Source organism: Oncorhynchus keta, chromosome 32 (assembly GCF_023373465.1).
Source record: "Oncorhynchus keta strain PuntledgeMale-10-30-2019 chromosome 32, Oket_V2, whole genome shotgun sequence".
Classification (NCBI taxonomy): Eukaryota; Metazoa; Chordata; class Actinopteri; order Salmoniformes; family Salmonidae; genus Oncorhynchus; species Oncorhynchus keta.
Window position 1 is genome coordinate 3,948,737 of NC_068452.1, and position 26,619 is coordinate 3,975,355.

Sequence of the window (26,619 nt, forward strand, 5' to 3'; positions counted from 1 at the left end):
GACGCTAGTTTCTTCTCTGCAATGAATCTGGATCTGAGTAACCCCCCCCCCGATGAATTCTAGAATGGAAATCCATTCTAGACCATCTGACAGGTCCTACAAACCGATGGGTTGGGCCAGAGCCAGAACAGGTGAGTAAAGCACCGTTTTGAAAATTCATCATTGGCTTTGATGCTCTGATTGGTTAGAGATGATCCTATCGCTGATGAATTTGTTTGGTACAACACCTCTCATTTTGATGTCATCACAAATGACTTCAATGATGGCAGTCTCAGACTGAAGTATGTAGCGAATGATACAGCAGCGGAATAATTCAGTTTGAGTCGTCAGGCAAACAGGTTACATATTTCGAGGGACAAAAACCCCCAAAGGTTTATGTAGGGTTATGTTACTAAGCTAAATGTAGTATTCAGATTTCATGTTTCTATCATGTTTTGATTATTTACATAATTACAATATGTATGCCATTGAACTTATAGGATTTATAGCCGTCTCTTCCTTCTGTTGTACTTTTTCAGTTAGCCTTTTATAATTGTATTTATCACAGAAGAACAACAGTCTTGTTAGTTAAAATCTAATTGATTACTTGTTAATAAACATATGAATAGACTCTTCTGGGGAATGGTATAAAACCTTTTTCTTTCTGCCTGTTTTGTTCTAGCTTGACACTAGACGGCAGTCTCTCCTCAATAACTGAGTGAACTGGCAGCCAGAGGGTTGCTGGCTTCAATATCCCATCAGCTACGTTCCACTGTTGTGCTCTTCAGCAAGGCCCGTTTACCCCAGATCTCCTGAGGCTGCCCCCAGCCTGTGATGTGTGTGTTGTTGTGTGTCAAGTTGGGTAATGTAACGGCAAAAAGATAAATAAAGTTAGCATTGAAAAGTGAAAATGATCCAGGGGTCATATGGTGATAGTACAGGAAATGGTACCCTGATGAAAGACAGAATGAGTTCAATTTGAATCATTTCCCCAGACAAAGTGCAGTACCTTAGTAGGCTACTACAATACACCCATTGACGCTATGATAAGATGACTACACATATCTCAAAAAGAGAATTCAATTAAGGGTTGTTGTTTAGATGGTGTATAATGTTCAATACTGATGGTTGAGGAGGGAGTGGTGGTTTAGAAGGGGCTTTGATGACATTGACGCCACTTCCTGTCTTTAAAAGTCAGGCCGACAGAGAGACAGCAGTAACCAGGGCTTAAGTGATGGAGATGTTACTGCACTGGTGTCTGCTGTCGATCGGTTTCTCTCTCAGCACATCAACCACAGAAACAGGTAATAAGACAAACTTTTTTCTTCTCCCAACATTGAATTTAGAGTCACCAGTTTGGGCTCTGTTAAGCCTTTTTGCACCAGGAGCAAAGTTTACACTACAGGCAGTTTGCACCTGTTTTTTCAGATGGGTATTAAACATTTTGAGACTAAAATGACACAGTAGTGTATAGTGCCCTACCTGAAAACAAATGTATGTAGAAAAAATACAATTTGAGTTTTTGGTGTGTAACCCTTTCTGGGGGGGAAACGGGTTCTGCCTTTGAATTCCCACTCTGACGTTTTTTTTTGTAGAAACATGTTTATCTATGTATTACACAAATTCTCCAAATCATGGTTTATCTTTTCATTCACCTCTTTTCTATAGAAGCCATTCTCTGGGTGAAGACAGGGGAGAAGTTTACCATGAAGTGCTCCACCACTCTAAAAGACCAGGATGGAATGTACCTGTATGTTGGGCTGGACAGGGACAGGGAGGTGTTGTATTACCACCAGCATGACTCCAAGTTGACCACCAGGATAGGCTACTGGAACAGAGTGAAGACTGAGGGACCTGTGGACCAACTGACCATCACCGTCAGTAACCTGACCATAGAGGACACAGGAGTCTACTGGTGTGTTTACACAAATGTCAACAAATCCACATTCAATAATTGTATCATCCAAGGCAAAGGCTCCACTCTGGTGGTGGTGAATGGTAGGTGTGTGTTTAACTCTTACCCTACGAGGTCCAGAGGCGTCTGGTTTTCTGTTCTAGCTGATAATGAATTGCACACACCTGGTGTCCCAGGTCTACATCAGTCCCTGATTAGAAGGGAACAATGAAAATAAGGAGTTGCTTCGAAGTCCAGAGTTGAGTTTGAGGGTTCTAGGCGATGTGATATGTTTCTCTTCTCATGAATGAACAATCAATTTCACATGTAGAAAAAATGTGTGTAATCTAGAACCCAGACTAGTGTATAGACAGGCTGGTGTTCCAGACTAATTTAGTCAGCTCTTGAGGGTTAGTTTCTTTATAAACAACCATAGCCTGCTGGTTCTGATACAAACAAGTTGAGAAACACTGTTCTTCAGTGGCTTTTCTTTTGTACAACTCTGTCTCTGATAGTTATTTTGTGTGAGTGCTGCTGTAACAGTATAACTTTACGTCCGTCCCCTCGCCCATACCCGGGCGCGAACCAGGGACCTTCTGCACACAACGACAACAGTCACCCTCGAAGCATCGTTACCCATCGCTCCACAAAAGCCGCGGCCCTTGCAGAGCAAGGGGAACTACTACTTCAAGGTCTCAGAGCAAGTGACGTAACCGATTGAAACGCTATTTAGCGCACACCGCTAACTAAGCTAGCCGTTTCACATCCGTTACACTCACCCCCCTTTTGACCTTCCTCCTTTTTCCGCAGCAACCAGTAATCCGGGTCAACAGCATCAATGTAACAGTACAACTTTACGTCCGTCCCCTCGCCCATACCCGGGCGCGAACCAGGGACCTTCTGCACACAACGACAACAGTCACCCTCGAAGCATCGTTACCCATCGCTCCACAAAAGCCGCGGCCCTTGCAGAGCAAGGGGAACTACTACTTCAAGGTCTCAAAGCAAGTGACGTCACCAATTGAAACGCTATTTAGCGCACACCGCTAACTAAGCTAGCCGTTTCACATCCGTTACACAGACATTTTTTTAAGTCATTTAGCAGACGCTCTTATCCAGAGCGACTTACAAATTGGTGCATTCACCTTCTGACATCCAGTGGAACAGCCACTTTACAATAGTGCATCTAAATCTTTTAAGGGGGGGGGGTGAGAAGGATTACTTTATCCTATCCTAGGTATTCCTTAAAGAGGTGGGGTTTCAGGTGTCTCCGGAAGGTGGTGATTGACTCCGCTGTCCTGGCGTCGTGAGGGAGTTTGTTCCACCATTGGGGGGCCAGAGCAGCGAACAGTTTTGACTGGGCTGAACGGGAACTGTACTTCCTCAGTGGTAGGGAGGCGAGCAGGCCAGAGGTGGATGAACGCAGTGCCCTTGTTTGGGTGTAGGGCCTGATCAGAGCCTGGAGGTACTGAGGTGCCGTTCCCCTCACAGCTCCGTAGGCAAGCACCATGGTCTTGTAGCGGATGCGAGCTTCAACTGGAAGCCAGTGGAGAGAGCGGAGGAGCGGGGTGACGTGAGAGAACTTGGGAAGGTTGAACACCAGACGGGCTGCGGCGTTCTGGATGAGTTGTAGGGGTTTAATGGCACAGGCAGGGAGCCCAGCCAACAGCGAGTTGCAGTAATCCAGACGGGAGATGACAAGTGCCTGGATTAGGACCTGCGCCGCTTCCTGTGTGAGGCAGGGTCGTACTCTGCGGATGTTGTAGAGCATGAACCTACAGGAACGGGCCACCCCCTTGATGTTAGTTGAGAACGACAGGGTGTTGTCCAGGATCACGCCAAGGTTCTTAGCGCTCTGGGAGGAGGACACAATGGAGTTGTCAACCGTGATGGCGAGATCATGGAACGGGCAGTCCTTCCCCGGGAGGAAGTGCAGCTCCGTCTTGCCGAGGTTCAGCTTGAGGTGGTGATCCGTCATCCACACTGATATGTCTGCCAGACATGCAGAGATGCGATTCGCCACCTGGTCATCAGAAGGGGAAAGGAGAAGATTAATTGTGTGTCGTCTGCATAGCAATGATAGGAGAGACCATGTGAGGTTATGACAGAGCCAAGTGACTTGGTGTATAGCGAGAATAGGAGAGGGCCTAGAACAGAGCCCTGGGGGACACCAGTGGTGAGAGCGCGTGGTGAGGAGACAGATTCCTGCCACGCCACCTGGTAGGAGCGACCTGTCAGGTAGGACGCAATCAAGCGTGGGCCGCGCCGGAGATGCCCAACTCGGAGAGGGTGGAGAGGAGGATCTGATGGTTCACAGTATCGAAGGCAGCCGATAGGTCTAGAAGGATGAGAGCAGAGGAGAGAGAGTTAGCTTTAGCGGTGTGGAGCGCCTCCGTGATACAGAGAAGAGCAGTCTCAGTTGAATGACTAGTCTTGAAACCTGACTGATTTGGATCAAGAAGGTCATTCTGAGAGAGATGGCGGGAGAGCTGGCCAAGGACGGCACGTTCAAGAGTTTTGGAGAGAAAAGAAAGAAGGGATACTGGTCTGTAGTTGTTGACATCGGAGGGATCGAGTGTAGGTTTTCAGAAGGGGTGCAACTCTCGCTCTCTTGAAGACGGAAGGGACGTAGCCAGCGGTCAGGGATGAGTTGATGAGCGAGGTGAGGTAAGGGAGAAGGTCTCCGGAAATGGTCTGGAGAAGAGAGGAGGGGATAGGGTCAAGCGTGCAGGTTGTTGGGCGGCCGGCCGTCACAAGACGCGAGATTTCATCTGGAGCGAGAGGGGAGAAAGAGGTCAGAGCACAGGGTAGGGCAGTGTGAGCAGAACCAGCGGTGTCGTTTGACTTAGCAAACGAGGATCGGATGTCGTCGACCTTCTTTTCAAAATGGTTGACGAAGTCATCTGCAGAGAGGAGGAGGGGGAGGGGAGGAGGATTCAGGAGGGAGGAGAAGGTGGCAAAGAGCTTCCTAGGGTTAGAGGCAGATGCTTGGAATTTAGAGTGGTAGAAAGTGGCTTTAGCAGCAGAGACAGAGGAGGAAAATGTAGAGAGGAGGGAGTGAAAGGATGCCAGGTCCGCAGGGAGGCGAGTTTTCCTCCATTTCCGCTCGGCTGCCCGGAGCCCTGTTCTGTGAGCTCGCAATGAGTCGTCGAACCACGGAGCGGGGAGGGGAGGACCGAGCCGGCCTGGAGGATAGGGGACATAGAGATTCAAAGGATGCAGAAAGGGAGGAGAGGAGGGTTGAGGAGGCAGAATCAGGAGATAGGTTGGAGAAGGTTAGAGCAGAGGGAAGAGATGATAGGATGGAAGAGGAGAGAGTAGCGGGGAGAGAGAGCGAAGGTTGGGACGGCGCGATACCATCCGAGTAGGGGCAGTGTGGGAAGTGTTGGATGAGAGCGAGAGGGAAAAGGATACAAGGTAGTGGTCGGAGACTTGGAGGGGAGTTGCAATGAGGTTAGTGGAAGAACAGCATCTAGTAAAGATGAGGTCGAGCGTATTGCCTGCCTTGTGAGTAGGGTGGGAAGGTGAGAGGGTGAGGTCAAAAGAGGAGAGGAGTGGGAAGAAGGAGGCAGAGAGGAATGAGTCAAAGTAGACGTGGGGAGGTTAAAGTCGCCCAGAACTGTGAGAGGTGAGCCGTCCTCAGGAAAGGAGCTTATCAAGGCATCAAGCTCATTGATGAACTCTCCGAGGGGACCTGGAGGGCGATAAATGATAAGGATGTTAAGCTTGAAAGGGCTGGTAACTGTGACAGCATGGAATTCAAAGGAGGCGATAGACAGATGGGTAAGGGGAGAAAGCGAGAATGACCACTTGGGAGAGATGAGGATCCCGGTGCCACCACCCCGCTGACCAGAAGCTCTCGGGGTGTGCGAGAACACGTGGGCGGACGAAGAGAGAGCAGTAGGAGTAGCAGTGTTATCTGTGGTGATCCATGTTTCCGTCAGTGCCAAGAAGTCGAGGGACTGGAGGGAGGCATAGGCTGAGATGAACTCTGCCTTGTTGGTCGCAGATCGGCAGTTCCAGAGGCTACCGGAGACCTGGAACTCCACGTGGGTCGTGCGCGCTGGGACCACCAGATTAGGGTGGCCGCGGCCACGCGGTGTGGAGCGTTTGTATGGTCTGTGCAGAGAGGAGAGAACAGGGATAGACAGACACATAGTTGACAGGCTACAGAAGAGGCTACGCTAATGCAAGGAGATTGGAATGACAAGTGGACTACACGTCTCGAATGTTCAGAAAGTTAAGCTTACGTAGCAAGAATCTTATTGACTAAAATGATTAAAATGATACAGTACTGCTGAAGTAGGCTAGCTGGCAGTGGCTGCGTTGTTGACTTTTTAGGCTAGCTGGCAGTGGCTGCGTTGTTGACACTACACTAATCAAGTCGTTCCGTTGAGTGTAATAGTTTCTACAGTGCTGCTATTCGGGGCTAGCTGGCTAGCTAGCAGTGTTGATTACGTTACGTTGCGTTAAAAGAACGACAATAGCTGGCTAGCTAACCTAGAAAATCGCTCTAGACTACACAATTATCATTGATACAAAGACGGCTATGTAGCTAGCTATGTAGCTAGCTACGATCAAACAAATCAAACCGTTGTGCTGTAATGAAATGAAATGAAAATGTGATACTACCTGTGGAGCGAAGCGGAATGCGACCGGGTTGTTGAGTGCGGAAGTTCTATTCAGTAGACGTAGCTGTTGGCTAGCTAGCAGTGTCTCCTACGTTAAGGACGACAAATAGCTGGCTAGCTAACCTCGGTAAATTAAGATAATCACTCTAAGACTACACACTCTAAACTACACAATTATCTTGGATACGAAGACAGCAAAGACAACTATGTAGCTAGCTAACACTACACTAATCAAGTTGTTCAGTTGAGTGTAATAGTTTCTACAGTGCTGCTATTCGGTAGACGGTGGACGTTTGCTAGCTGGCTAGCTGCTGGGCAGATAGCAGTGTAGACTACGTTAGGACGACGAAATACGATAATTACGCAATTATCTTTGATACAAAGACGGCTATGTAGCTAGCTAAGAAGAAATTGCTAAGATTAGACAAATCAAACCGTTGTACTATAATGAAATGTAATGAAATGTAATGAAAAGTTATACTACCTGCGGACCGAAGTGCGGATGCGACCGCTCGCTCCAACCCGGAAGTTGGAGAGATTTTCCCATTTGGTGATGTCTTCCATAGACGATGTCTTACAACTACTACTTCAAGGTCTCAGAGCAAGTGACGTAACCGATTGAAACGCTATTTAGCGCACACTGCTAACTAAGCTAGCCGTTTCACATCCGTTACACTGCAGCATACTGATGAGATTTTCCCATTTGGTGATGTCTTCCATAGACGATGTCTTACAGCTGCCATGTCCTACAGCTACTGCAGTAACGCTGACCCCCTTTCACCCAGCCAATGAGAAGCCGTGCCCATCTGGCGTGGTAAACATCATCATCATTAGCATCTTGACCATCCTGCTGTGTGTCATCTTCCTTATCTGGGTTGCTCCACTGGTGAGTGTGCTGAAGGTTGCCTTGGTGATGGGTCAATCACGTGTATCTGTCAAAACGTTGTCCTTTATCAAAAAGTTGTCCTCGTCCTGCTAAACATGTTCAGAGCATAACACTAGTGTGCAGATTTATATTTTGTTCTAAACTCTGTCAAAACACAATGTCCTTTCAATGCCAGTCATTGTAGTGACTGAAATGGACAAAGGGCAATTCGGGTGCATCATTTTTTAAATCAATGTACAAGAATAATTAAAAAGTGGTTGAATAAGACAATTTGATTGTCTTGATTGTAACGCATAATATATGAATGAAGCAACATTCCTGTTTCACAGGTGAAGAGGTGCCGTAACCAGGGAGGATCCACACCCCAGGTCATTCCTGTGAGTGTCTATGAAGACATGGCCAGGAATCACACTTCTCCACCTGACACACAGGTAGAATCGAACCTCTATTCTGTGTCTTCCAAAGGAGGAAGTAGGACCACTGAGTAGCTTCTTCAAATGTTTTTTTCTGAGTATTGCTTCTTTACTTTCTCAGAATTGAAACATTGGACATTTTCCACCTGTGACGCACACACACAAATAAAAGTAAAGGCTCAACGCTCGCTCACCATTTTTTTTTTTTTTTTCAATAAATAAGACAACTATAGTGCTTTTCACTTTGGCACTAAATGTCACATTTTGGGCCGCCAGTTGAATATCCCTGTTTTAGTCCATAAGGTGTAAAGTTGATAGCGATGGAGGCCTACCTATACCTTTTTTTCAATACATCAGGTCATAAGTTTTACATTGGTTTTTAGTTTGAAACAGTGCTGTGGTGAGTCATGTTTTTAGGTCACTGTCACTGGACCACTCAGGAAGCTGTTGCGGTCTGCCACACAGTCAAAAGAGCTTCAACGTTAAAATGAGAACAGTTTGTTAAAACCTTTATTATATTTGATCACAGGTACAACTATTTTAGCTGCCTAAACTTCATCAGGTACATCAGGATATAAGCCTACGAGTCAGTTTCAACTTCCTAAAAATTATTTCCACTTTGAATACCAGTTGACGTGTAAAATATGATTTGGGGTGAGAAACATATTCACACCGTTTATTGCCTTTTAATCAAAATATTGATACATAATTAATAGTCATGTGATATTCAACTTGTGTATTCATGTTTATGTTGTATTTGTATACAGTTGAAGTCGGAAGTTTACATACACTTATGTTGGAATGATTAAAACTCATTTTTCAACCACTCCACAAATTTCTTGTTAACAAACGATAGTTTTGGCAAGTCGGTTAGGACATCTACTTTGTGCATGACACAATTAATTTTTCCAACAATTGTTTACAGACAGATTATTTCACTTATAATTCACTGTATCACAATTCCAGTGGGTCAGAAGTTTACATACACTTAGTTGACAGTGCCTTTAAACAGCTTGGAAAATTCCAGAAAATGTCATGGCTATAGAAGCTTCTGATAGGCTAATTGACATCATTTGAGTCAATTGGAGGTGTACCTGTCGATGTATTTCAAGGCCTACCTTCAAACTCAGTGCCTCTTTGCTTGACATCATGGGAAAATCAGAAGAAATCAGCCAAGACCTCAGAAAACAAATTGTAGACATCCACAAGTCTGGTTCATCCTTGGGAGCAATTTCCAAACACCTGAAGGTACCAGGTTCATCTGTAGTATGCAAGTACAGTGGGGCAAAAAAGTATTTAGTCAGCCAACAATTGTGCAAGTTCTCCCACTTAAAAAGATGAGAGAGGCCTGTAATTTTCATCATAGGTACACTTCAACTATGACAGACAAAATGAGAAAAAAAATCCAGAAAATCACATTGTAGGATTTTTTATGAATTTATTTGCAAATTATGGTGGAAAATAAGTATTTGGTCAATAACAAACGTTTATCTCAATACTTTGTTATATACCCTTTGTTGGCAATGACAGAGGTCAAACGTTTTCTGTAAGTCTTCACAAGGTTTTCACACACTGTTGCTGGTATTTTGGCAACACGGAAAGTCCCCAAAACATCACTGCTCTATAGGAGATCTCCATGGAGGAATGGGCCAAAATACCAGCAACTGTGTGAAAACCTTGTGAAGACTTACAGAAAACGTTTGACCTCTGTCATTGCCAACAAACAGGAAACCAGAGTATTTGTATCAGCTAATCTTGAACCAATTAGATTCACTCTACTGTAATATGGCAGTCTGTTTAGTCAAACAGTCATTCCATGATGGCTGCTGCGTGCAAGCTATACACTGATGTTCTTGGTGACATGCTATTCTGTAACATGCGGTACTCGCCCTGCATGTCTGCTTTCTGAACACCCACCCCAGACTCCACCTGTTTGGGCACTGCTTTTGTTCCAGTCAGGGGGATTGGTATAGCATACCTTTTTCACTCTTTATTATTGTTACTATTATGTTATCATTATGCATGCTCTGACAGTGAGCCACCCCGAAGGAGCAGAGCCTAACGCCAAGAGTAACATATTGAATGCATTTTAATATTTTCAACTAAATGTCCAATTTATATGTCAATATCCATGATCAGCATCATTAAGTTGTTTTTTCAACATACTGTATTCTACAATCATATCCAAAATCATAACCATAAGTCAAGTACTCCATTAATGTCACACTGACACATATCCTGTAAGCCAGACCTCCGTGTGCTGCTGGTGACAGGTGGCTTCTGATGTGGTGGCAGCAGACAGATGAGAAACTATACCCAACACCTCAGGGGAACATGGATGCTTCTCTTTTACACGCCACTCATTTTCAGAAACCCACCACAGTGAGTGAATAACTCGACACCAACCCTGCATGGCATACGAATACGGAGCGCAGGCTGTATCCCCACTCTCACACACTCTACTAGTTGTTTATTTTGGAGAGACATGTGTGTCTTAGAAGTCAAAGTTTTTCTAAACGTATAAATCTTATTCTTAAATCAGAATACTTAAGGCTGAGGTGGTTTTGTGTATTCTACAATGGGTTGGTCAAAACAAGCATTGTGATTGGTTGAGACGCACTCTAAGCCATACAAAGAACCAGTTTAGCCCGTGTAGACCTATGTATGTATGTGTATGTGTTCATCTATCACTTACACATACATGTCAGTACATAAACACAACAAGTAGGTCACATGAGGGAGAGGCATTGTGCTGTGAGGTGTTGCTTTATTTGTTTTCTTAAAAAAGGTTTGCTGTTCACTTGTGCTATATAAGATGGAAGGAAGTTCCATGCACTCATGGTTCTGTATAATACTGTACGCTTCCTTGTTCTGGACCTGGGGACTGTGAAAAGACCCCTGGTGGCATGTCTGTTGGGGTAAGTGTGTTGTGTGTGAGCTGAAATAAAAGATCACAGAAATGTTCCATATGCCCCAAAAATGTTTTGCACAAATTTGTTTATATTGCTGTTAGTGAGCATTTCTCCTTTACCAAGATAATCCATCCACATGACAGTAGTGGCATATAAAGAAGATAATTAAACAGCATGATCATTACACGGATGCACCTTATGCTGGGAACAATAAAAGGCCACTCTAAAAATGTGCAGTTTTGCCAAGTTGTCTCAAGTTTTGAGGGATTGTGCAATTGGAATGCTGACTGCAGGAATGTCCACCAGAGCTGTTGCCAGATAATTTTAGATACATTTCTCTAGCATAAGCCACCTCCAACATCGTTTTAGAGAATTTGGCAGTACGTTCAACCGGCTTCACAACCACAGACCTGTATGGCGTTGTGTGGGCGAGCGGTTTGCTGATGTCAACGTTGTGAACAGAATCTCCCATGGTGGCGGTGGGGTCATGATATGGGCAGGCATAAGCTAAGTACAACACACACAAGTGCATTTTATCAATCGCAATTTGAAAACACAGAGATACCATTAGGAGATCTTGAGGCCCATTGCCATTCCATTAATCCGTCACCATCACCCCATGTTTCAGCATGATAGTGCACAGTCCCATGTTTTAAGGATCTGTACACAATTCATGGATGCTGAAAATGTCACAGTTCTTCCATGGCCTGCATACTCACACATGTCACCCACTGAGCATGTTTGGGATGCTCTGGATCGACAGATATGACAGCATGATCCAATTCACGACAATATCCAGCAACTTCGCACAGCCATTAAAGAGGAGCGGGAATAACATTCCACTAGCCACAAACCTCTACATTTTTATTTGATGTTATCTGTGACCAACAGATGGATCTGTATTCACATTCCTGCGAAATCCATAGATTAATGCCCAATTAATTTATTTCAATTGACTGAATTCCTTATATGAACTGTAACTCAGTAAAATCATTTAAATTGTTGCATGTTGCATTTATTTCTGACCACCTATTCCAAAACTGTCTGCAACTATTTGTTAAGGGTTTCAGTGACATCATTAGCTGTGGTTGCTGATGCGTATATGGTTGAATCATCAGCTTACATGGAAAAACATGCTTTGTTTAATGCCAGTGGCAGGTCATTTGTAAAAATAGAAAAGAGAGGGCCTAAATAACTACCCTGCGGTACACCACACTTTGACATTAGAGAAGCGTTCATGAAAGAAAACCTATTAGATCGATAGCTCAGAATCCACAATATGGTTGAAAAGCCATAACGCAAGTTTTCCCTATACAGCATGTTATGGTCAATACTATCAAAGGCTACGCGGAAATCTAACAGCACAGTTCCCACAATCATCTTAATATCAATTTATTTCAACCAATCATCAGTCATTTGTATCAGCGCAGTACATGTTGAGTGCCCTTACCTATAAGCGTGCTGAGAGTCTGGGATCACTGGTAGGTTGGCCATCCGGAGCTTCACCTCTGTCCATCAGGGCATCAAGGACAGTGGCCTTGGACTCAAACAAAGAGCTGTCGAACCCAATGAGGTTGAAGCTCTTCACCCTCTCTTTAAGCTTTGTTTAAGTGTCGTTCTGATCGTGACGTCATGTAAAATGTATCGCAGCACGTGCGTCTCTTTGTGTGGATGGCTGAGCTTCTGCAGATGTCTCTCTCTCACACCTTCCCTTGACCACTAAAATATTTTCTGTGGGTGCGTGCATTTGCTACGTCTGCCAATCCGGATTCACGCTTCAAAGTGCTGAGGGTTTATGTGAGGAGTTTTGTATGCGATTGCAAGGTCTTGGCACTACTTTTTCGATGGATAGTGCATGTATTTGTTCAAGACAGTTATCTCTAAACAGTACCTGGAAACATCTGCAGGAAGAAACTATCTACTAGGTAAGTGCTAACTTTGTGACTGACATTACTTATGCTTTGCTAGCTAACCAATTCAATCCGTATCTTGGCAATTCAGCGTTACAGCAATCACATCAAGCAGCTGAAATGTCAGCAAACTATGTGCATTTTCATTTGTTTTACCTTAGTTTCTATTGCCAATTAGTTGGATATATCCATTGTAATAATATGCATGGCAGGAGGAGGTGACAAACAACAAAACTGCAACATGTTGCATCGGTCGGTTAGGCACACAGCGAGGCTTATATTAACCGCCGCTGTACCAAACCAAATGCTAGGCTATGACGCTTCCTATCAATGTTAGACAGTTATTGTCTGTCCTGGGCATCGATCTCATTGGCCCTCATTGAGAAGAGAACAGTGTCTGGTAAACAGTACGCCCTAACCAATACTGACCTCTTCAGCAAATGGGTAATTGCTGAACCCTTGGGGGGTAAATCAGGAACAGCGATCGCTTCAAAAGTCATCAACAAACTTTTTGATTTTGGACTTGTCAACCACATCATCACTGACCAGGGAGGGGAGTTTGCAAACGATAAATGTGGTCTTAATGTCACTGATGTCAAACATGGGTCATGAAAAAGTATTTCACACTTTCAAATCATAACCATGCAAGTGCTATGTGTGTCTCTTTTTATTTTTCAGCTCAACAGATCCATATATAGACACAAGGTTTGCCCAGCTAGAAGCAGAAACGGAGATGGCAGCAGAAATTGAGACCAAGGATGTGAGTATACAAATGTAGTAGAAGTGTGGTAATTAATGTAATGTCTAACGCACACATCTCCCCTCGTACACCATGTATTAACAATGTAACTGTCACGAATCCCGTTTCCTGAGTCTGTTTTTTTCCATGTGTTCTGTCCTGGAGTGTTTTTTTCCGGTGTCCTGGAATGTTGGGAGTTCTGATTACCCGCACCTGTATCCCATCAGCTATCTGCACGCCTGGTCCTGATCATCATCTCTCCTCTTTATAAGCCCGGACCTGACATCCATTCCCTGCCGGATCGTTAGCCATGAACAGTATGTTGTGCCATAGTATCAGCCTCAAGTTGGATAGAATTTGTTTTGTTGTTTTGTACGTATTGCTTGCCTTAAACTTACCTCCGTTTGTTCAGTCTTCAGTTACTCACCCGGATCATTTACCCCATTCCCGCCTGGTCGTCGGAGGATTCCGCTACCCCATTGGATCCACCTATTTACTCCCATCAACTCACCACCGCTGCCCGCTACGCCACCTGGATATATCTACCCATTCACATTCACTTGTAAATAAATACTCACCTTCTTCCTACTCTCCTTGTCCTGGTCTGCTTCTGGGTTCGATTTTTGAAAGAACGTGACAGTAACAATGTCTCTCAATAGGTGAAAACACTTCCCGTGTGTGCATTCATATCCTGGTTGGGCAGTGAGACAAAAAGCAGACATATCCATGAACGTGTCCGGTCTTGTTAACTGAAGGCATGAAATGCGGATTGACAAAACGTTATTACTTTATCAGCTTTTCAAGTGACTGCCCTCTCCTGATTCATATTTAGTGCTTTATTTGCGAAGGTATTTACAGTCTTATAAACTCTAAACCCAAAAAGGATGTCCAGGCAAACAGCCAAGGTCCTTCTTCCTCGGTGTGTGAGAGCTGATCCTGAGAAAGGTGACCAAATCAAATCAGATTTTATTTGTCACATACACATGGTTAGCAGATGTTAATGCGAGTGTCGCGAAATGCTTGTGCTTCTAGTTCCGACAATGCAGTAATAAGTGTAAGGGGATAAAGAGACCCTTACATCCTTTGTGTGCGTGTCCACTTAATGATATATGTGACACGGTTGAAGACCTAAGACTCATCTCCACGTCATTCAAAATGGCTGGTGCATGAGGTCTCGTGAGATACGCATGTATTTAATATATTGGACAAGTCTTCGATGGTGCGTCCAAGTCGATCAGAGTATACGCCTCAAAGGGCCTCCGCCAAAAGGCATCGGGTCTGGACTTGCTGAGGTACCTTAACCCTCTTCATACTTCATAACACATGGGAACTTGTGGTTGGGGTATATTAAGCCTTTACACTCGTGGGAATTGGCCTATATGAATTGGGCTGAATTGAAATGTTTCTTACAGAAGAAATATGAAACGCATATGCATAAACATGGTAGCAATTGAAAGGAAACAGTTTGTAGATTATGGGAAAATTGTTAGACCAAAGGTGAGGACACAACTATAGCAAAAGCAGAAATATGAATTAAATCTGAAAATACTCTGAATACCATCAGTAACATAAGAATATTCCTGGAAAATATGGTGTAGGTGTAACACAAACAAAAACAATTAGAGGACTAACTGGTGTCTCCAAGTGGCCACACACCTCTCTAAAGTGTGCACAGTTCCTAAGTCATTTCTACGCATTTTTATGACTCAAAGAAGAGTCTTCAACTATAAGGTGTTTTGTCGAGCTCTCCTAGTTGTGCCGCTGAGGAACAAGAGCAAACACACTTGTAGTTGTTTTGTTTGCAACACTTTGCATCCTCGCCGTCACACAATTACTGTTATTGTTTACGCCATCCAGAAACGGTCCATTATAAGTCACAGTCTGGGTCAGGTGGGCATCATTTGAAAGCATGTTCTATTGCCAACAAACTAGCGAAGTTATAAAATATGATATTAGGGTTAATACCTTAACTTGATTTCCTGAGTTATAGTTTCATGTTACTCTGCTGCCTTAAAATGTTACGTTATATCAACCAGTCAATGTCACATGTACAGTACCAGTCAATGCCACATGTACAGTACCAGTCAATGTCACATGTATAGAACCAGTCAATGTCACATGTACAGTACCAGTCAATGCCACATGTACAGTACCAGTCAATGTCACATGTACAGAACCAGTCAATGTCACATGTACAGTACCAGTCAATGTCACATGTACAGAACCAGTCAATGTCACATGTACAGAACCAGTCAATGTCACATGTACAGAACCAGTCAATGTCACATGTACAGAACCAGTCAATGTCACATGTACAGTACCAGTCAATGTCACATGTACAGAACCAGTCAATGTCACATGTACAGTACCAGTCAATGCCACATGTACAGAACCAGTCAATGTCACATGTACAGAACCAGTCAATGTCACATGTACAGTACCAGTCAATGCCACATGTACAGTACCAGTCAATGTCACATGTACAGTACCAGTCAATGTCACATGTATAGAACCAGTCAATGTCACATGTACAGTACCAGTCAATGCCACATGTACAGTACCAGTCAATGTCACATGTATAGAACCAGTCAATGTCACATGTACAGTACCAGTCAATGCCACATGTACAGTACCAGTCAATGTCACATGTACAGAACCTGTCAATGCAATTCAGGGTAAGAGAGTATCGTAAATACTACCCATATTTATCTTTATTTATTTCCCCTTTTGTACTTTCACTATTTGCACATTGCTACAACACTATATAGACATAATGACATTTTAAATGTCTATTATTTTGGAACTTCTATGAGTGTAATGTTTACTGTTAATTTGTATTTTGTATATATGTATAATATATATATATATATATGCATAGTCATGAGTGCCGCAGTGAATATTCTTGACAATAGACAAACAGAATAACCCAGGGTATGGGGCCATGCCATCTTGTAACTGTACATCAAAGTGATCTTAAACAGTGACACTGTAAGGGATCTCGTCCTCCTCTTCTGAGGAGGAGTAGCGAGAAGGATCAGAGGACCAATTTGCAGCGTGGTAAGTGTCCATAATGTTTATTTTAATACATAAACTGAACACTACGAAATACAAAACAATAAACGTGAAATGAACGAAACAGTCCCGTGTGGTACGAACACTAACACGGAAGACAAACACCCACAACCCAAAAGTGAAACCCAGGCTACCTAAGTATGATTCTCAATCAGGGACAACAATTGACAGCTGCCTCTGATTGAGAACCATACTAGGCCGAACACAAAAACCAACACAGAAAAACAAACAGACTGCCCACCCCAACTCACGCCCTGACCATACTAAAACAAACAGACTGCCCACCCCAACTCACACCCTGACCATACTAAAACAAACAGACTGCCCACCCCAACTCACACCCTGACCATACTAAAACAAAGGAACTAAGGTCAGAAAGTGACAGACACTGTGTATGACGTGAGTTTTATGATATGGAAATGTGGAATGCATATTTGGACTCACAGGTGTTTTGCTTGCTTGTATGACATCAACGTGATATTTATTATAATCCTCAACGTCTCATCTTTAAAAATACATAGTGCTCTTAAATTTACAGCATTTCTCACTCCGACAAAACATTTGCAGAAGTTCCGGGTATGAGTGTAAAGGGCTACGTAACAAAATCCTGTATTTTATTGCAGCAATGCCTTCAGGAACATCTGGGATCTGAGTGAAAGGACTGTCGTGGGTATCCATCACAATGGCACCAGGCTCAGATGGATTCTGACAACTGGAGTATATCTGCGCCGTAAGTCGTCGCCTTACTTAAATTCATAACCAGTGTGTTCGAGGTTCTGACCCAAGGGTCAGAAAGATTGTTTTTCTGCGTTGCAGAGCTTTTGACCACTACGCCACTCAGTAGCTTTTAAATGAATGCACGTGTCAAACTCATTCCACAGAAGGGTGAGTGTCTGCGTGTTTTCGGCCTCCCTTGCGCTTGTTTGATGAATTAAGGTCACTAATTAGTAAAGAACTCCCCACACCTGGTTGTCTATGTCTTAATTGAAAGGAAAAATCAAAAACCAGCAGACACTAGGCCAGGGGTGTCATACTCAGGGAGGGGCCTAGTGTGAGGGGAGAATCCATCAAACAATCATGTCGGCCTATCAAAACCACGGAACAACTATACATTTGATACACTTTACTGATGTGTCAAGTCTTGTGTATCATAACATTAAACTTTTTTTTTTTTATATAGCCATTCACATTCAAAGCTTCACTCACTCCTCCATGAAGTGCCTCTTTGCCATCAGCCAATCGGTGACATGTCTCATGGTGAGGTAGTACGGCACCTCCTGTTCATCCTTAAGGATCATGAATTGTGTCACTATCTTTCTCCTCGTGGAATATCATTGTCAGTTTTGCATGACAAAAAACACATTCAGTTATTTAAATGATAAGAATTACATACCTTACTGACAACAAAGGTAGCAAATTATGGACTTCCAACGTGACAATTGTACTGAAATCTTCACTGAGGCGAGACCAAGTTACTGCAACTGTTGATTACTGTAATTATTAAGTGCAAGACTATGTTGTTATACATTTTGTCATCATAATGATGCACATGTACAGACGCACAGTCATAGGTAAGTTCAGTTCGTTTGCGGAACGGTTTGTACTGAACAACATGTTTCCCAAAACGTTCTTATATGTTCTTGAACAAACTTTAAGGTACTGTACGTTTGCGCCCAATTGGTGGGTGTGACTTGAAGAAATGAGTGACGTATTTTAAGTCAGTGGCCATGCTGACAGCGTTCCCCACCCTACAACCCAACCCCTCCCCGTTTTTCAACTGGTCATTCAGTACTGCATCGTTTCCATTTCATTTTACGTTCCAGAACATAAAAACCTACTGAATGCAGCCCAGATATTGTTGGGGTTGTATGGGCCTAACTTTCCCCATAACAAAAAAAAATCACCAAATAGACCAATAAGCAGATGCAACATGACCAACTGTCACAGGTGTGACGAATTCCCTTAATTACTGTACATGGTTTTACCATAATTGAGTGCTCCTAATTGATTGATTCATGAAGCAATGTGATTGGCTTTCTATGTGATTGGCTCTGTTTATAACCATTGTTCTTTATTTGATGTGTGGCCCAGGGGAAGGTGCAGGTGAGAAGGTTGGCCCAACAAGGATAAACATTTTTTTTATTTTTTTTTTAAATGAGTTAATTTACTGAATTTCTACACAATTAAAAATAAACTATAAAATGCAATTTGGAAAACAACTTAATTGACTCCATACTGTATTCTAATAGTTATGTGTTCAGCTTAACTACTGCTGTACAGCAGAGGAGACTGGTGGGAAGGGCTATAGGACAGGCTCATTGTAATGGCTGGAATGTAATCAATGGAATGGTACCAAACACATGTAAATGTGTTTGACTCCAATCCATTCAAGCCTATACAATGAGCCTGTCCTCCTATAGCTCCTCCCACCAGCCTCCTCTGCTGTACACACTTTATATTCATATACTGTCTATACACACCATCATATACATATGTGTATTGTTATCTAATACTGCGCTGTTGGAGCATTTGGCTGCACCTGCAATAAGATGTGTGCGCGCAACCAATACAATTTTACTTGAATTGACTCAACATTCTACAAACAGGTCATTCAACAATTAGCTGCCTGATACTACAAGCTCAGCACTGGGATTAAAACGCTAGTTTAGTTTCATGTCAAGTTAAACAGTAGTTACCTTCGTTCCTGCCATTAGTACCCCTCGACAACCTCCTGTGGTCTTCACAGAGAGGAACAGGCGAAGCGAGAGGTTCCCCTCTTGCCAAAATCTTGCCAAAATAAGCCCAATGCTTTTCTATGGGTTTATTTTGTCGCCTGCCTTCCTGCCAACTACTCCCATTGTTAGGGTGGAGACATGAGCTTCTCGTCATTAAATACAGATCTCTGCTCTCCCTAAATTCAGCCATCCATACAAACAGCCTTCCCTCCTTCTCCCAGGTGTCCACATGGTCCTAAAGTCAGCCTTTAATTCTGCTAACTGCATTTTCCTTTTACTCTGGATTTGGATGATTTTAGTCTATATCAAATAGTTTGTATTGAGCTATTGACGCCTCTGATACCGAATTGAATTTAACCCCTCGGCCAGGGTGTGACACAACCACTACTGTTTTACATTTTATTGGTCGCATACACATGTTTAGCAGACGTTATTACATGTGTGGTGAAATGCTTGTGTTCCTAGCTCTAACAGTGCAGTAAAATCTAACGATAAACAACAATTCACACCAATCTAAAAGTAAAAGAATGGAATTAAGAAATTGAAATATTAGGACGAGCAATGTGGGATGTATAAACATTATGGACAGTATGCGGATAGAATATTTTGTATATCTGAAGAATACGTGGATAGAATAGTATATGTACAACAATAGTTGAATAGGATGGACTATAATACAGTATATACATATGAAATGGGTAAAATATTATGTAAAAATTAAAGTGACCAGTGTTCCATTATTAAAGTGACCAGTGTTCCATTATTATTCCATTACTCTATCTCTCACGTCTGGGGGTCTGAGAGAGAGAGAGAGAGAGAGAGAGAGAGAGAGAGCTTAAATTCACACAGGACACTGGTTAAGAAAGGAGAAATACTCCAGATATAACAGACTGACCCTAGCCCCTCGACACATAAACTACTGCAGCATGAATCCTGAAGGCTGAGACAGGAGGGGTCGGGAGACACTGTGGCCCCATCCAACGATACCCCTGGACAGGGCCAAACAGGCAGGATAGAAACCCACCCCCTTTGCCAAAGCACAGCCCCCACATCACTAGAGGGATATCTTCAACCACCAACTTACCATCCTGAGACAAGGCCGAGTATAGTCACTGTCTGGACGCAAACTATACCCAATGCATTCAGCATTCCAATTGCACAATCCCTCAAAACTTGAGACAACTTGGCATTGTGTGGTGTGACAAAACTGCAAATTTTAGAGTGGCCTTTTATTGTTCCCAGCACAAGGTGCACCCGTGTAATGATCATGCTGTTTGATTAGCTTCTTTATATGCCACTACTGTCATGTGGATGGATTATCTTGGTAAAGGAGAAATGCTCACTAACAGCAATATAAACAGATTTGTGCAAAACATTTTTGGGGCATATGGAACATTTCTGTGATCTTTTATTTCAGCTCATGAGACATGGGACCAACACTTTACATGTTGCGTTTATGTTTTTATTCAGTGTAGATCCATAGGTTGAAAAGATGGGGAGAGGTCTGTCTGTAATAAAGAGACGCTCTGCTTTTTTGACACCACACTCCACAGAACAAGTCCTGCAGGCTCTAGTTTTATTTTATCTTGATTATTGTCCAGTTATATGGTCAAATGCTGGAAAGAAAGACCGAGTTAAGATGCAGCTGGCCCAGAACAAAGCGTTGAGCTCTTTACTGTAATTAGAGAGCTAATATTAGTACTGTGCATGCCAGTCTCGCTTGGCGAAGAGTTGAGGAAACACTGACTGAGTCACTGCTTATTTTTAGAAGAAACAATGTGTTGGAAATGCGTCAATGCTCACAGACGCTCGTTATGATTTGAAGAAATCATCGGGGATCATATGGGCCTATTGTTTACATTCTACGTGAATTATCACTAAACTGACCAAATACCAGACGCAAAAGGACCAACCATGCAATCGAAATGCAATCTACTAATTGGTGTAAACCAGAAATGAGGCTGTTGAGGGTATTACGTACAGTTATAGGAGGGATTATTTCTGTGTGTTCAGTTCACTATTTGATTTTTGCTTGGTTTAGAGGTAAAGGCTGCGTCAGAGCTACATCTCTACTACTAGACTTCTCTTCTCTACTTCTCTATACAGTACTAAGCAGGAACTGCTGTAGGGCCGTGTGAAAATTGTTACATGGAAGGTTTAGTAAATGGCACGAAAGAGCTGAGTTTGATTAACATTGAGAAAACACAACACAACATGATGTAACTTTGATATGCTTTAACATGCCTGTAGTTATGTGAATGCAACAAAGTTAACTTACAGATGGATCGGTTGTGTTTTTATAACAATGCAATCCATCTGAACTCTCCACTCACCATGTTTTTATAACAATGCAATCCATCTGAACTCTCCACTCACCATGTTTTTATAACAATGCAATCCATCTGAACTCTCCACTCACCATGTTTTATGTCCAACACACTTAACACAATAAACCATTGAAATTGTAATAACATATATAGAGAATTTGATTCAATAAAGAAATCTAAATTAGATTGTGTATCATGTTCAGTAACACAGTGGTTCTTAACCAGGGGTACTATGACCCATGGAGGTACTTGGCCTATCCACAGTGGGAACTTAAGAAGACTCATGATTAGACCATAGGCTTACTGGTAAAATGCACGAGGGGGTATGCCGGGCAGGGCAACATTTAGTTGGTGGTACAGTGACCGCAAAAGGTTGGGAACCACTGCAGTAATACATGAAGGTGTGGTTGACTGTGAGGGACTGTGATGTCAGATGTATCGTATTTCCTGTCTTTCTAAGTAGATGTCAGACAGAGACAGACAGCAGTATACAGGCAGCTGTGGTGATGGTGATGTCACTGCTGAAGTGTTTTCTGTTCTTCTTCTCATTCAATGAATTGACCACAGCAGCAGGTAAGGCAAGCTGTTTATTCCCAGCCAATCAAGGTTGATTCTGTGTTAAATCATCAGTATGGTACATATGTATCTTTGAATCTAACAACCATGGTTTCTCTTTCTTCCCTCTCTTTTCTATAGAAGCCATTGTCTGGGTGAAGACAGGGGAGAAGTTTACCATGAAGTGATCCACCACTCTAAAAGACCAGGATGGAATGTACCTGTATGTTAGGCTGGACAGGGAGGTGTTGTATTACCACCAGCGTGACTCCAAGCTGACCCCCAGGAAAGGCTACTGGGACAGAGTGAAGACTGAGGGACCTGTGGACCAACTGACCATCACCATCAGTAACCTGACCATAGAGGACACAGGAGTCTACTGCTGTGTTTACACAACATTCAATGAAGCCACGTATGAAAATGATATGAACCAAGGAAATGGCTCCACTCTGGTCGTGGTGAATGGTAGGTGTATCTTTACACACTAGTGGACTGGCAGTGTAGCCTAGTGGTTAGAGCATTGGACTGGTAACTGAAAGGTTGCAAGTTCAAATCCCTAAACTGAGAAGGTACAAATCTGTTGTTCTGCCTCTGAATAAGGCAGGTAACCCACTGTTCCTAGGCCGTCATTGAAAACAAGAATTTGTTCTTAACTGACTTGCCTAGATAATTAAACTCTAGATGTGATGTGTTTTACTCTTATCATGAACAGTCAATTTCACATGTAGAAAAAAATGTGTGTAGAATCCAGACTAGTGTTTCTCAATCTGTGGTTCATGGACTGGCAGCTGTCCCTGAGGTGTTTCAGGCCAATTTAGTCAGCTCTCGAGTGTTTGTTTCATTATAAACAACCATAGCTTGCTGATACAAACTGATACAAACAAGTTGAGAAACACTGTTCTTCAGTGGCTTTTCTTTTGTACAACTCTGTCTCTGATAGTTATTTTGTGTGAGTGCTGCAGCATACTGATGAGATTTTCCCATTTGGTGATGTCTTCCTTAGACGATGTCTTACAGCTGCCATGTCCTACAGCTACTGCAGTAACACTGGCCCCCTTTCACCCAGCCAATGAGAAGCCGTGCCCATCTGGCGTGGTAAACATCATCACCATCACCTGCCTCTTGACCATCCTGATGTGTGCTGTCATCTTCCTCATCTGGCTCCCTCCACAGGTGAGTGTGCTGATGGTTGCCCGGGTGATGGGTCAATCTCATGCATCTCAAAACATTGTCCTTTATTAATAACAAGTTGTCCTAGTCCTACTAAACACATTGGGAGCATAATACCAGTATACAGATCTGCTTTTTGTTCTGAACTCTGCCAATACACTATGTCCTTTTGTGGCTCTGAGACTCTAACGCCAATACACTAGAATGTATCATGACTGTAAGTTTTAATGCCAGCTAAATCATTGTAGTGACTGAAATGGGCAAAGGCCAATTCGGATGCAATTCAATTGTTTTTATCAATGTCCAAGAATAATTAAAAAGTGGTTGAATTTGTAAAAATGATTGATTGCTTGTGGCGCATTATAAGATATCAAATCAAATTCTATTTGTCACGTGCGCCGAGTACAACAGGCGTGGACCTTACAGTGAAATGCTTACTTACAAGCCCTTAACCAACAATGAAGTTTTAAGAAAATACCCAGAAACCAAAAGAAGTAAGAAAAACAAATAATTAAAGAGCAGAAGTAAATAACAATAGCAAGGTTATTTACAGGGAGTACCGGTTCAAATAGTCTCGGTAGCCATTTGATTAGCTATGACTGAAGCAACATTCCTGTTTCACAGGTGAAGAGGTGCCGTAACCAGGGAGGATCCACACCCCAGGTCATTCCTGTGAGTGTCTATGAAGACATGGCCAGGAATCACACTTGTCCACCTGACACACAGGTAGAATCGAACCTCTATTCTGTGTCTTCCAAAGGAGGAAGTAGGACCACTGAGTAGCTTCTTCAAATGCTTTTTCTGAATATTGCTTCTTTGCTTTCTCAGGATTGAAACGCCTGTTCTGCTGTATTTCACAGTTCTAACCTCAATGCAAGTCTTAGTGGTAAATTGTTTGTGTGTGTCGCACCATAACATGCTTATGTGTGTGAATAAAATCTCTATATGGAAAGTATTCGTATTTCAACAGAAGACCAGCGGGAAGGAGGGAACAGCCAATGTTATATTCCAGGGCTATTGAACTATATTCTTACGAGGGCCAGATGTAAAAAAGGTTCATTTCAGGGGGGGGGGCGGACATTTTCCACATGCGACGCACACACACCAATAAAGCACTTTTCTTCTAATGAAATGTTGCTAATAGTAGTTAGGGAAGAAGTGAAAAGTGCTCGATCAATGTGAGTTGAGGTGCAACCAAACAATGTGCTCCTCGTTGAAAAGGAAAAGGCTCAATGCTTGCTCACCATTTTAACGATTAAAAGTTTGTTAAGACTTGTATTATATTTCATCACAGGTACAAATATTTTAGCTGCCTAAACTTCATCAGGTACATCAGGATATAAGCCATTTTTACATTTTTAAAGCTTTCTATCTAAATAAATCAAAGACAAGTTCAGACAGGAAACCAGGGTATTTGTATCAGCTGATCTTGAACCAATTAGATTCACTCTACCATAATATGGCGGTCTATTTCATCAACCAGGTAATGCACACTCCATGATTCCATGATAGCTGCTGCGTGCAAGCTATACACTGATGTTCTTGGTGACATGCTATTCTGTAACATGCGGTACTCGCCCTGCATGTCTGCTTTCTGATCACCCACCCCAGACTCCACCTGTTTGGGCACTGCTTTTGTTCCAGTCAGGGGGATTGGTATAGCATACCTTTTTCACTCTTTATTATTGTTACTATTATGTTATCATTATGCATGCTCTGACAGTGAGCCACCCCAAAGGAGCAGAGCCTAACGCCAAGAGTAACATATTGAATGCATTTTAATATTTTCAAATAAACGTCCAATTTATATGTCAATATCCATGAGCAGCATCATTATCATGAATCATATCCAAATTCATAACCATAAGTCAAGTACTCTATTAAAGTCACACATACACATATCCTGTAAGCCAGACCTCCGTGTGCTGCTGGTGAAAGGTGGCTTCTGATGTGGTGGCAGCAGACCCATGTGAAACTATACCCAACACCTCAGGGTGTCTTTTACACGCCCATCATTTTTAGAAACCACCCACAGTGAGTGAATAACTCAACGAGTGAATAACTGTTAAGGGATTTTTTTGAATCAATAATGACTAATTATGTATACATTTCAATCAGGACTGACTAATCAGAATACTATTATGTTAGTGTATAGATGTATGAATTTTATTTTATTCCTAGTACTGAATATAATGTGTGTTATTATAATCAAGAATTAGAACAATGACTGTCTGTTCCTTGGTAGAAATGAATTAACTTATCGTCAGACTGGCTAGAATGCTTATCTACTCAGGAAGACATTGGCTCGATCATAAATTATCTAAATTGATGAGAGACGATGTGGGAAGGCTTGAGAACTATACTGCCATTGTATCGGAGTGGAGAAGAGACGGGACAGTTCGTAAACTAATGACGTCATTTTCAGTTTATAACCTGTGGTAAATTGTATCGTGTTCAGTACTCTCGAGAATAAACGCTACTGATTGATTTTGAGACTGGTCTCTGTCCATTTTATGCAAATAAGGGTCTTACCAATTCTTAGGAGTGGGCATTGTGAATTGGTTAAATAAAACATACAGGAATTTAATTCCTGTAACAATTGGTCCTTCGAGCCGGATCTAAATACCCGTCTCTGCCATCTGAAGGTAGTATGCCGAAAATCGTGCACGAGCGGGTCTAGTCCCGTTATTTTAAGACCTGGTTTCTGAATTGAGGTTAAAGACCAGGCCGGTATACACCCCAGACCGACAGGGACGGTGACTAGATTCCAACAAACATTGCTTTTCCCAGTCGGCGACAAGGTCAGTAGACTATATTCTCGATTCTGGGGGGAATGATTTTAAGTTAACTTTGATTTGATGTTCTAAAAGGTTTAGAATTTATCAAGAATAGGAGCTTTGCTATTCCAAACAGATCCATTGGGTTGTGTATGACCAATATACACTGGGTTTTGTATATACACTGGCAGGTTCGCGACAACCTGCAGTACCGTGCACAACTTAAATAAACTAGCTTGATAGATCCGGGTGCCTTGGAGGCCAGAGGGGTTATTAAGATGGGGCATGCAGTGCAAATGAGGAGGAGAGGGAAGCCAAAATCTAGAGGAATGGGATAAAAGCCAAATCTATAGACAAGAGGTTCCAGGAGAGAGGGAAGCCTAATATAGCGAAGTGAGACAAGATATTGGTGTACTTTAAAAGTCCTATGACGTAACATGAAATAGGAGGTTAACTAGGGATTTAGGACCCCTGGGTAATAGCTTATAGCTGTAAGGGTGAGACATGGTATCTGGTCGAGAGTCAACGCTATAGACAACGTTTCCACAAAGGAGAAAACGAAGGAGAGAACTAGGTAATGGTAAACAGCACATACATAGATCATATAAATACATACACA

General features: G+C 42.7%; 1 protein-coding gene across 5 annotated transcripts; it reads left to right on the plus strand.

The window, feature by feature from the left end:
• Positions 1-948: 948 nt before the first annotated feature.
• LOC118364832 (uncharacterized) lies at positions 949-25,046 on the plus strand. Of its 5 annotated transcripts, none has more exons than XM_035746577.2 (7): positions 963-1,283; positions 1,648-1,977; positions 7,257-7,390; positions 7,720-7,821; positions 13,304-13,385; positions 13,530-13,681; positions 13,777-13,952. In XM_035746577.2, exons 1-5 carry the CDS (start codon positions 1,214-1,216, stop codon positions 13,373-13,375), a joined length of 708 nt encoding a protein of 235 aa, XP_035602470.1. In that variant the 5' UTR covers positions 963-1,213; the 3' UTR covers positions 13,376-13,385; positions 13,530-13,681; positions 13,777-13,952. The 5 variants fall into 5 exon arrangements, with proteins under 5 accessions (XP_052346340.1, XP_052346341.1, XP_035602470.1 ...); XM_052490379.1 differs by having other exon boundaries at positions 973-1,283; positions 7,227-7,390; positions 13,592-13,681; XM_035746576.2 differs by having other exon boundaries at positions 975-1,283; positions 7,227-7,390.
• Positions 25,047-26,619: the final 1,573 nt, after the last annotated feature.

Excerpts from the sequence above, each read along its gene's own strand:
- LOC118364832 (XM_052490379.1), top strand. The coding sequence starts at position 1,214 with ATGGAGATGTTACTGCACTGGTGTCTGCTGTCGATCGGTTTCTCTCTC. Across the intron at positions 7,391-7,719 it reads TTATCTGGGTTGCTCCACTG|GTGAAGAGGTGCCGTAACCA; the intron begins GTGAGTGTGCTG and ends CCTGTTTCACAG. Across the intron at positions 7,822-13,303 it reads CTTCTCCACCTGACACACAG|CTCAACAGATCCATATATAG; the intron begins GTAGAATCGAAC and ends TTTATTTTTCAG.